General features: G+C 51.7%; 2 protein-coding genes across 4 annotated transcripts in view; one reads left to right on the top strand and one right to left on the bottom strand.

Moving 5' to 3' along the window:
* The first annotated feature begins 509 nt into the window (after positions 1–509).
* Esrp2 (epithelial splicing regulatory protein 2) lies at positions 510–7,055 on the top strand. Of its 2 annotated transcripts, none has more exons than XM_041650887.1 (15): positions 510–813; positions 893–1,021; positions 2,470–2,583; positions 2,693–2,807; positions 3,110–3,208; positions 3,418–3,472; positions 3,545–3,652; positions 3,725–3,857; positions 3,937–3,979; positions 4,141–4,442; positions 4,540–4,752; positions 4,857–5,055; positions 5,190–5,376; positions 5,628–5,793; positions 5,874–7,055. In XM_041650887.1, exons 1-15 carry the CDS (start codon positions 616–618, stop codon positions 5,961–5,963), a joined length of 2,151 nt encoding a protein of 716 aa, XP_041506821.1. In that variant the 5' UTR covers positions 510–615; the 3' UTR covers positions 5,964–7,055. The 2 variants fall into 2 exon arrangements, with proteins under 2 accessions (XP_041506821.1, XP_041506820.1); XM_041650886.1 differs by having other exon boundaries at positions 3,542–3,652.
* Positions 6,911–11,389, bottom strand: part of Nfatc3 (nuclear factor of activated T cells 3) — a 68,745-nt gene continuing 64,266 nt past the window's right edge. The window contains exon 10 of one of the 2 annotated variants that reach the window (XM_041650884.1): positions 6,911–9,608. In XM_041650884.1, the coding sequence (XP_041506818.1) occupies positions 9,487–9,608 (122 nt within the window). In that variant the 3' untranslated portion in view covers positions 6,911–9,486. The remainder of the gene's footprint in view (positions 9,609–11,389) is intronic. The other variant, XM_041650885.1, reaches the window with a different exon arrangement.

The following is an 11,389-nucleotide window of genomic DNA, read 5'->3' as shown; positions in this document are numbered from 1 at the left end:
TCCCACCGGCTTCCAGTGGATACGTGGTAGCGCTCACTGTCGGTTTTTGACCCTTTGTGACTTCCATTAACCCCCAAGACGCACGTCGTGACCCCCTACAGTCCCTGGATTGACTCCTGGTGACTTCCACGAGTTCCGCGTGACCCTCGCGGAATGGAAAAGGCCTCTGATCCTGCACATTCTTTTGCGGAGAACTCATTGCCTGCTGGAGAGGAAGTAGGAGAAATAATAGATTCGTCCCAGGAGTCCCGCAGGACCTCACCAAGAGGTGGACTCCAGCCACCGAGGAGAGCAAGCACGCCAAGGCTAAAGTGAGCTCTCACCTCCTGGGCAGGGTACTGGCCCTCCCCCGAGGTTCCCGGGGCCGCCCCGATCACGTGGCACTCGGGGCCGCAGGTAACTCGCCGGAGTGGGCTGGGACCAGCCGCCGCGCCGCCCAGCCCCAAAGGGCACCGCGGGCGGGTCTCTGCAGCTCCCACTGCCACAGCCCCGCCACAGGTGCCGCCCCCAACACACCGGATCCCGCCCAAGCTCGTCTGTCTGCCGTCGGTCGGTGTGTGCGTGCGCCTCGTCGGTCCGCGTGCGCGTGGCCGAGCGCCCCCTTCCTCTGCGGCCATGACTCCACCGCCGCCTCCGCCCCCACCCCCGGGCCCAGATCCCGCAGTAGACTCCGCCGCAGACCCCTGCCCAGGGTCCCAGTCGCTGGTCGTTTTATTCGGGGCCACGGCTGGTGCGCTGGGGCCGGACCTAGGCTCGGACGAGACCGACTTAATCCTCCTAGTCTGGCAAGTGGTGGAGCCGCGTAGCCGACAGGTAAGGTGGGAAAAGGAAAGGGTGGCGGGGCACAGCCGCGAGGCGCAGCGGCTCATCGGGCTTCCCCTGCTGCTCTTAGGTGGGGACGCTACACAAGTCGCTAGTTCGCGCTGAGGCAGCTGCCCTGAGTCCACAGTGCCGCGAGGCGAGCGGCCTCAGCGCAGACAGCCTAGCGCGGGCGGAGTCCCTGGACAAGGTGCTGCAGCAGGTGAGCGTGGGGGCCCGCGTGGGTTGTGGAACAGCTGGGTGGCAGAGACGCTACCTCGCCGGCGGGTGGGGGAGGCAGGAGGCGAAGCCTGGAGCGCCGCGCGACCCACTGGCACGGACAGTAGGACAAGGTCTCCTTTGAAACTTTTGAGTGACTACCGCGTGAGCGCGTGCTAGGCCATTCCTAGAGGCCCCTTCCTTTCTAACCTTCACAAGGCACCCACTCTTGTTGAGGGGGTGACAATAGCGGTTGAGGGACCCACCCCCGAGGTCCCTTCGTCTCCCCCCTCCCCCCCGCCCCACACTCCCCGGTAGCAGAGGAGCGAGGTCCAGCAGACCCAGAAATAGGGTCAAGGGGCTCAAGTGTGGCCCCTAGATCACTGGTCCCTGCTGTCTGCCCTCTTGGGAGCGGCTGGAGCGGGGGCGTCGGGCGGTGTCTGCCTCAGGGGCAGACGCCGCTAGGCGAGGGCTGCTGGTTTAGGCCTGTCCCAGCTGACTGGCCAGGCGTGGGTGCTGTCCGTACTCTACCTGGGGGCTACCTGCCTGCTGAGCACAAAGGCCTAGGGGCATGTACCCCCCAAACCCGGGTCAAGTGGGAGTCAGCTTCACTGCTTTTTCCCTGTCTGCGCTGCTCACTCACCCTCCTTGACCCGAGTTGTAATGAGTGTTAAGTCCTTTAAGAAGCATAGGTTCTTTCCGCTTCCAACTCTGTGGTTCTTAGGAAACAAAGATGCGGAATCTGAGCGTGTTACAGAAGGGCTCCAGGCCTAACCTTCTGCTCACCTGTGAGGGTGCTGCAGACAATCTGGGTGTCTTGCTCTGCCAGCCTTAGGCTGAAAAGTGTCACAGAATTTGCAGGGAAGAGGCAGGAGCGTGTTGGGCAGCCTTCAGAGTGCCACCCCCTCTATGAGTAAACAGTTCAGTGCCAGTTGGTCGATAGGGTGTGGGTCAAAGCTCAGGTTGCCGCTAGTGTCCGAGTCTGAAGCTCTGTCCTTGGTGTTTCTCCGTTCCTGGGTTGGTCAGACCAAGGGGCGGGGCTGCCATTGACCAAGAGCCTCCAGGCCCTCAGGCAGGTGTGAGCCTCCCCCACCTGTCTGAGGGTGGCGCCTGGTCCAGGACAGGTTTAACCTGCTTTGCCCCTCCCCTCTCCACCTGCTTGCCTCACTCCACCAGGTGTTTGCTCTGGCCCTACTCCAGACTCCTGGAGTGTGTTTGACGGGGGCTTGGGTTCTGTGTGACTGTTCTCATTTGGCCCGGAGGAGGTGACAGTGGACTAGGATGGGGGTGGGGACTAGGAGCCTGGGATGTATAGAGCACCGCCTTCTACTTCCCAGGCAGGGCAGGGCGGAACATCCTGCTGAACCAGCTTTGCAGCCTGAGTCCCCCACCCCCCAGTTTCAGCCTGCCTAGTTGTGAATCTATGTCTGAGTCTCCACTCCCTGTCCCCAGTTCTCACAGCTGGTGAGCAGGGATGTGGCTCTGCTGGGCGGGGGCCCCTACGTGCTCTGCACTGATGGGCAGCAGCTGTTGCGACAGGTTCTGCACCCTGAGGCCTCCAGGAAGGTATGCCATTTGAGGGCACAGGGTGGTTGGGTTTGCAAGATGCCTGTCTTTGTGGGGATGGCCAGACACCTCTGCTCACCTCTTTATCCCTACTCTCACATGCTCCCAGAACCTGGTGCTCCCGGACACCTTCTTCTCCTTCTTTGACCTCCGCAGAGAGTTTCATATGCAGCATCCAAGCGCCTGCCCCGCCAGGGACCTCACAGTGGGAACCATGGCACAGGGTACCTGTGATCCAGCAAAATTAAGGTGGAGGGGTGGCTAATCTGAGCATGTGCACGCTGCTGTATGGGTTATATCGATGTAGGCAAGTCTGTTGTTGGCCTTGTCCTTTAGGGTACACATGTCTGCATCTATGCTGGGCTATATCTGGAATGTGAGCATGTCTGTGTTTGGTCTGAGGGCCTGTAGGGGCATGTGTGAGATGGGTCATAACTAGTCTTTGCTAGGATTCTGCGGGTGTTTGGGGGGGGTATGACGTGGGGTGTGTGGACCTGGGCCCTAGTAGACACTTCTCTGCCTGTAGACTTGGGACTAGAAACAGATGCGACAGAAGATGACTTTGGAGTCTGGGAGGTGAAGACCATGGTAGCTGTTATTCTCCACCTACTTGAAGGGCCCAATGGTAAGACTTGTGCAGCTTGTCACCACTGTCGGGGCTGGGTGATGCCCATTTCTGAGTCCTCTTGCAGACTTGTGACCTTCTCTAAGAGAACACAAGGTGGAAACCCCTCTATCACCTCCTCAATTCCCTCACCTGTCCTATTTTTGCAGAGCTTGGTGGGGAGACTTCCTCCACCAGACCCTGCTGACCCCCATGCCATCTCCTCTCAGGTCAGTTGTTTTCGAAGCCAGAGGTGGTAAAGCAGAAATATGAAACGGGGCCTTGGTGAGTGTGGGAGCAGGGGTGGGGGTGACAACATTTGGACAGCTCTGATCCTGTGCCCTGCCCCCACAGCAGCAAGGCTGATGTGGTGGACAATGAGACTGTAGTACGGGCCCGTGGGTTGCCCTGGCAGTCATCAGACCAGGATGTGGCTCGATTCTTCAAAGGGCTCAACATTGCCAGGTGGGTGTGGCAGGATGGGAGGGGTAAGAGGGCAAGTCTACCCAGGAGGCACTAACAACACTGGCTCCACAGGGGTGGTGTAGCGCTCTGTCTCAACGCCCAGGGCCGCAGAAATGGCGAGGCCCTCATCCGATTCGTGGACAGCGAGCAGCGGGACCTAGCACTGCAGAGACACAAGCACCACATGGGTGTCCGCTATATTGAGGTGGGGCTTTGGGCTAGAAGTGGAGCAGGGCAAAGGTGAGGAAGGACTGAGACCTATGGGCTGCTTTCTGTACCCACAGGTATATAAAGCCACAGGGGAGGAATTCATAAAGATCGCAGGGGGTGAGTGTGCCCACAGAAGGCCCGAGTTCTATTATGTCTTCATCTATATCCCATTCACCCCCCCCCCTTTGCTTCTTGGGTCCCCTGTGTGTTGGGGTCCGACATCTGTGGTGCATGTTACAAGGATTAAACAGCAAGCGGCTCCTGTTTTCTCGACCTAGGCACATCACTGGAGGTGGCCCGTTTCCTGTCCCAGGAAGACCAAGTGATCCTGAGGCTACGCGGACTCCCTTTCTCAGCCGGGCCAACAGATGTCCTAGGCTTCCTGGGGCCAGAGTGCCCAGTGACTGGGGGTGCTGATGGGCTGCTCTTTGTGCGCCACCCTGATGGCAGGCCAACTGGAGATGCTTTTGCTCTCTTTGCCTGTGAGGAACAGGCACAGGCTGCTCTGCGCAGGCACAAAGGCATGCTGGGTAAGCGATACATCGAACTCTTCAGGAGCACTGCAGCTGAGGTTCAGCAGGTGAGCACTCAAGACTCCCCATGTCCCAGTATGCTGCCTCTTAGGGTGTGCCTTGGGTCCCTACACAGTGTGATAAACCTGTTGCCTTTCTTACTAGGTCCTAAACCGCTATGCAACCAGTCCACTCCTTCCCACACTGACTGCTCCGCTGCTGCCCATTCCCTTTCCACTGGCAGGAGGGACCGGAAGGGACTGTGTACGCCTCCGAGGCCTGCCCTACACAGCCACCATTGAAGACATTCTGAGTTTTCTAGGAGAGGCAGCAGCTGACATCAGGCCTCATGGTGTGCATATGGTGCTCAACCAGCAGGTGAAGCTCCTGCTAGGAAGGGTCCCTGAACAGGGTAGGAAAGGGTGTGTTAGGAGTAAGGCATTTTTATTTGTGGCAAACTGCTTACAAGGTGGTGTACGCAGGGCCGGCCGTCTGGTGATGCCTTCATCCAGATGATGTCATCGGAGCGTGCTCTGGTGGCTGCCCAGCGTTGCCACAAGAAGGTCATGAAAGAACGCTACGTGGAAGTAGTCCCTTGTTCCACAGAGGAGATGAGTCGTGTGCTGATGGGGGGTTCCTTGAGCCGCAGCGGCATGTCCCCTCCACCCTGCAAACTGCCCTGTGAGTGCTTCATGGGCTAGAGGAGGAGGAGGCGTGTGGGAGTGAGGATGTTACAAGCCACCACTTTCCATCCTACTTGCCCTTTCCAGGGAAACTGTAGGATCTCTATAAATGTGCTCCTTACTTGTCTTTAGGCCTCTCACCACCTACCTACGCGACCTTCCAAGCCACCCCAGCCCTCATTCCCACAGAGACAACAGCACTGTATCCTTCATCTGCACTGCTTCCAGCTGCCAGGGTACCTGCTGCCCCTGCTCCTCTTGCCTACTACCCAGGGCCAGCCACTCAACTGTACATGAACTACACAGCCTACTACCCCAGGTACCTTGCTACATTTCTAGCCCAGATAATCCAAGATCGGTTAGAAATCAGACTTCACTTTGAGATGGCAAGGGAGTTACAGGGGTGGGCTGACAGGCTGGAGATATCTCTGTAGAGCCAGAGTGTTCAGAAAGGAAAAAGGATCAAATGCTAGGTAGAGGTGCAGGAGAGGCTGATCCTGGTCTAGGCTGCAGGCGGGACATGTGGGATAGGTGGGATGTATAACTAAATTGCTGTCTCTCCCACCCTAGCCCCCCAGTTTCTCCCACTACGGTGGGCTACCTCACCACACCTCCTACTGCCTTGGCCTCTACTCCCACTTCAATGTTGTCACAGCCAGGAGCCCTGGTCCGAATGCAGGGGGTCCCATATACGGCTGGTATGAAGGATCTCCTCAGTGTCTTCCAAGCCTACCAGGTGAGGCTGTGTGGTTGGGAGGGCCTAAGGGCTTAGCTGAGCCTGGAACGTCATCCCCTAAATCTGTGTTATTTCTGCAGCTGGCCCCTGATGACTACACCACTCTGATGCCTGTTGGTGACCCGCCTCGCACTGTGTTACAAGCCCCCAAGGAGTGGGTGTGTTTGTAGAAGAGAAAACCAGGAAGCAGAGTGAGCTGATGTCCCCAGCTAACATGCCTTTCCTGAGTCCAAAGCGCCCTCGATCCAGCGGCTTCTTTCTGGCTTATCAAAGCTCTCAAAGGCACCAGGAAAAGATCAAGCTCAGCACCATTCTCCTTCCTCCCATACACCCTTGTTTCTCTGCCTGCTTACCCTAAAGATGATGGCCACCTTACAGGCAGGACTGGGGTTGTGATGGCGTGACACCCAGGAAGCCTTTGATCCGGTTGAAGGGTGCACAACAGGCCTGTGTGGGTATCCACCTGAGCCTGAGACCCCAATGCTCTACTCTCCCTATCCTTCCGAGAGGCAGGACAGCAGTGAGTCAGCACCCATGCTCAGGATACCTGGACTTCAGAAACAAAGCGCCAGAGATGGCCTTAAATAAGCCCTCTCCAGCCAGAACCAAGGAGCTTCGGATGGCAAAATCACCAGCTGGATGTGATAGTTTGTGTCTGTAACCCAGCACTCAGGAGACACAGGGTGGAAGACTCTTTTTAAGTCCAAATCTAGTTTGGTCTACACAGTCAATTCTAATCCAGCCAAGGCTGTATACTCCCTCCCCCCCCCCCCCCCCCAGTTATTCTAAATTGTGCTGCTGCAATATCCCCAGAGAACACCAGAGGGCAAGTAGCACTTGCAAACTCAGGTTAACTCTAAAGGGGACTCTTGTCAAGGTTTTCTTGGCGACACCTTGGAAGACCAGTTGTCTAGACCCCAGCAAACACTGTGGCGTGTCCTTTGCATCCATTAAAGGATGCAGAACTCATCCTAGAAGGAATTTTGAACTCTATCTTCTCTGTAAAGTAAATGAAAATTCCTGATGAAGCAGACTTATAACAAGTCACAGGGCCCTTAGCTCTGGCCCGAAGGGTTCCACGCCAGCCCCGTCTGGAGAGAAACTGAGATTTCAAGGACACTGTTGATCGTTACTGTTTATTATTTCAGCACTGTAACCGAGGAGGAGCCTGAACTGCTGGCTCGTCTTCCCTTTGTATTTGTGTAAGGAGCACTGCACTCCTATAAAAGATTTTAAAATACAAAATGTACAAGAAAACACAATTCCAAGTGCTGTAAACATAACTGAGAACCAATTCCTTCACCTAAACATCCGCTCTATAAAACACAGTTTCAACTTGAGCCCATCTGAGCCTTAAAGATGACCATGTGTTCTACATATTAAAAACTGGGCCTCACGGCTAGGTCCAGCAGAGGTCTGATGATATTGGTTGGTCCTGGTCCTGGGTGGTGGTGGGTTGTACCCAGGGCAGCAGCACCACATACAAACCCAAACATCTCTTTTTAATGTTTTCAGCCATGTTTCTTGCCTCTCTAGTAAACAGAAGGCTGCTCCTTCGTTCCTCACCCCAAGGTGTAGTACAGGTGAGGGGAAAGTGTGTGTGCTAGGAAATGCCCAGCTGCTCAGTGCTGCTACTAGAAATCAATTTGCATAGTCCAATGGATGTGTGCTTTACCATAACAATTTTGCACAAAAATTTAAGTCTTTATCTACAAAGCCAAAAAATATGACTCTTACATGAAAGCTTATACAAAGCTAATATAAAACCGTTACATAGAATACAAAGCTCTATTTGAAAATCTAACCTGTTTTAAATAGGAAAGCATCTCTAATGCTACAGGCATCAAGGTATTTAAAAGGCATCAAAATTTGGTGCATAGCAACTCTGGATCACAGAGGCTTTTATTCTTGAAGGCAGCAAAGCAGCACCCCCAAGGGGTCTTGCAATGACCCTACATGAGGCAGCTACCCCAGGGGAAAGAGGGTGGAAGCAAATTTGGCCAAGTCTCTGCAAGTTCACCTGAGAGGCCAATGCCCTGTAGAAGCTGTGGACTACCAACCATAGGCCCTAAAGCAAATTTCACTATCCACACTCACTGATATAAAACTCGCTTTCAGAGAAATTTGGAAAATATCCAGCTCCAGGAGTGGCCAGAGCAATTTGCTGATAGACTATTTTCTAACTAGTTTGAGGGGAGACATCTAAAGCATTGTGTTAAAAACAAACACATATTTCCCTCATTCTGAATCAGTATCTCCTACCCTGCTCACTAGAGGTGGTGGGCAACAGGCTAGACCCTGCTTAGGCCTGATGTAGCCTTAGTAAAAAAAGCCCTGCCATCAAGGGTCACAATCCCCTAGAGTCTTTAGCCAGTGCAGCACAGTGTCTCACTTGTAGGCACTCAATTTGCTTCCTGAAAAAGTACACAATTTAATTTGAAAACATACTGTAAAATTCAGGGACTTTAAAAGGGAAGGGTAAAGGCAGGGTTTGGGAACAGTACCCAACTGGGGCACCTCCTTTGGTAGACAGCAGGCTGGAGTTTCTGCTGGCCCCTGCCTCGGACATAAGCCTCACCAGCAGCAGCACCAGGGTGTCTTTGGTGTGGAAGGACAGGTCTATGACACCACCTCATTTTTGGATGTGCCTCAAAGCCTTCTGGAGAAAAGGCTGGTTTTTAGATCATACAGTCAGGACACTGTGGGACAGTCATTGCAGGCTGTAAACAGAATAGGAGATAAGCCTTCCATGCCATGGGGAATCTTAAGTCTTCTTATCTGGAGTCCTGCATTTTCTCTGCCCCTCCTAGTACACAGCTCATTCATATTTAGCTCCTGACACTGCCAGCTTGACTGAGTTAAAACTGCAAAGCCTAAACTATCAGGATACTGGCTTCAAAGACTACAGACTCATGGCAGGTGCTCCCACTTCAAAAGTTAGGTGGGTAGAAAATAACTACCCAAGCTAAAATCCTACCTTTGAAATTCTCCTTACAAATGACAATTTACCCAAGGTCCTGAGGGAAGAAAACGGCTTGAACATAGAGCTAGTGGAGAGACTGCTTGAGGACTATCTAAAGTTACAGAAAGACTATGCTCTGGAATGTATTCGTATTCCAACACTTCAATGATGGAATGGTCTCTTCTTGACTTACCTAACATTGTACTTTTTATAAAGAGTATGAGCTACATTTGGCTTTACTTCCTAAGAATCTATGAAAGGCTTCAGTATGCATGCTAAGTTTTTGAGGTGTAAGCGTGGGCCTAGGATAATTTTTTTTGTCTGCCTCTGGAAGGTTTTATCAAAATTTGATATTTTAAAAATATCATCAAGACTAAAGGGCTCTCAAATGACCAGAAAGCAGTACAAATGACTAACCCTAGCTATGCAACCAGGTCACCTGCAGGAGCAGCACCTCTGAAATAGAGAGCCTGCTGCATTCGTACTCAAAGCACCCATCATATAAAAGTATCCTATTTAAATATATAAAAAAAGCAAAGCTCATTTTCCCACAGCTTAAACAGCTTATGCTGTTCCTGTTCTTTTACAAAATTTGCCCAAGGCTTGATTGAGGTGGAGGAATGCTGCTTTTCCCACAGAGTCCAACTCCTGGAACAGGTTCTGAAGTCTGGTTGGAAACCCAAGGTCCAAGAGAGAAGCAGGTAGTGGGCACAAAGCTGCAGTGAGCACTGTTAGAGCCCATCAGATCTTCCTATATCTGGGGACTTGGGACGTGGGACAGGAGCATCTCTGTTCACCTCTGGGCCTTGGGAAACAGAAATCTGGGACATGTCTCTCCCAATTATCTCGTTCACTGAAAAAGAAAAAGAAAAAGAGTGGTTAGCAACCTCAAAGGAATATGAGGTTTACCTCTTAGGCACTTTCCTTCCAAGGGCTTTGAGCAAAGGTAAAGGCTGCACTTGAAACGCACTCTATAGCGGAATGGCATAAACACAAAGCGTCATTCTCCAAGTGGATGCAGACCCGCGCCCCTCTCACTTATGTTTGGAGTTGAAGGAATGGCTAAGCACAGGAAACATTCTGTTAACACTTTGATGACATTACTTTCTGTATGGAAGTTTTGCTTGCATGTATGTCTGAGCACCCTGCACTCTCACTCCTGGTATCTTAGAGGCCAAGACAGCACAGCATCCTCGCAAACCAGAGTTAGAGATGTCTGTGAGGCACCATGTTGGTGCTGGAAGTCAAACCCAGATCCTCAGCAACAGCAGCAAGTGCTTTATTTTTTGGTTATTCAAAACAGAATACAGGGCTCCTTTGCATAGCCCTGGCTGTCCTGAAACTCACTCTGTAGACCAGGCTGGCCTCAAGCTCAAGAGATCCGCCTGCCTGCCTCTGCCTCCCAAGTGTTGGAAATAAAGGCCTGCGCCACAAGTGCTCTTAAGTGCTAAGTCATCTCTCCAACCCCAACAGGAAACATTCTTAGCCTCCTTCCAAAGGCTCAATGCTCCATGCAGAGCTGAAAGGTACTTTTAAGAAATAAATGTTCAAGGGTAATTTATTTACTGAGACAGGGTCTCATTTTGTAGACCAAACTGGCCTTGAATTCAGATATTCACCAGCCTCTGCCTCAAAAGTGTATGACACCATGCCTGGCCATTTTCTTCCCTTTAAAGAGTAAAACTAAAAGCCCAAAGTAAAGAGTCAACAGTCTTCAATACTAGTGCCAATAGAATATGTAGATCCAGCACCTGGCCCACTTTTAGCAGCCACAATCCTTAATCTCAACACCTGAATTTGTCTGTGCCAGCACAACCAAAGTAAAAACCATCAGCAGTATCTGCTGTCACCAAAACAAAAGAAAACACTAATTGACAACAAACTTCTTTTTTTTTTTTTAGGAAATGCTCAAGTTAGCAGTGCACTGAAATGTCCTATACAACAGAATATGCTTCTGTTTATAGCTATTTCTCAAACACAAGGACTCAAAGTTGTATTTCACAAGCATTGGTATGGCAAAAAATAAAAACAACAACAAAACACACCTCAAAACCAGATAAAGAACAACAAGGTAATCAGGGCATGTCTTTTGTGTATTGATAAGTATACAAAATACTCAGGAGGACTCTGGCCCACTTTATTCATTTATTTATTTGCTTGTTTATTTGTTTATTGTTTTTTTTCAGACAGGATTGCTTTGTAGCCTGTCCTGGAACTAGCTCTTATAGACCAGCTGGCCTCGAACTCACAGAGATCCATCTGTCTCTGTCTCCGGAGTACTGGGATTAAAGGCGTGTGCCACCACCGCCTGGCTTGGCTGTTTTTGAGAAGGGTCTCTCTATGTAGTCCTGGTTGACGTGGAGCTCACTGGAGCTCACTATGTAGACTAGGCTAGCCTCAAACTTAACAGAGATCCTCCCTTCCTCTACCTCCCATCAGGAGCTGTTTTCCCCCATTTCCACTCAGGATGGTGTTAAGGATTGACTCAGGGGACTTTCATCTTTGTAATGGATTTTGACTATTAAGACTTTATTTAGAAGGCTGGGCATGAGGCAGAGGCAGAGATTGGTGGATCTTTGTGAACTCTAGGCTAGCCTGGTTGGTCTATATAGCGTGTTCCAGTACAACCAGAGT

The sequence above is a fragment of the Microtus oregoni genome, unplaced genomic scaffold (assembly GCF_018167655.1).
Source record: "Microtus oregoni isolate MIOR12 unplaced genomic scaffold, Mior012 000004F_ref0000308, whole genome shotgun sequence".
In the NCBI taxonomy this organism is placed as follows: domain Eukaryota; kingdom Metazoa; phylum Chordata; class Mammalia; order Rodentia; family Cricetidae; genus Microtus; species Microtus oregoni.
This window is presented reverse-complemented; position numbering and strand designations above follow the sequence as displayed.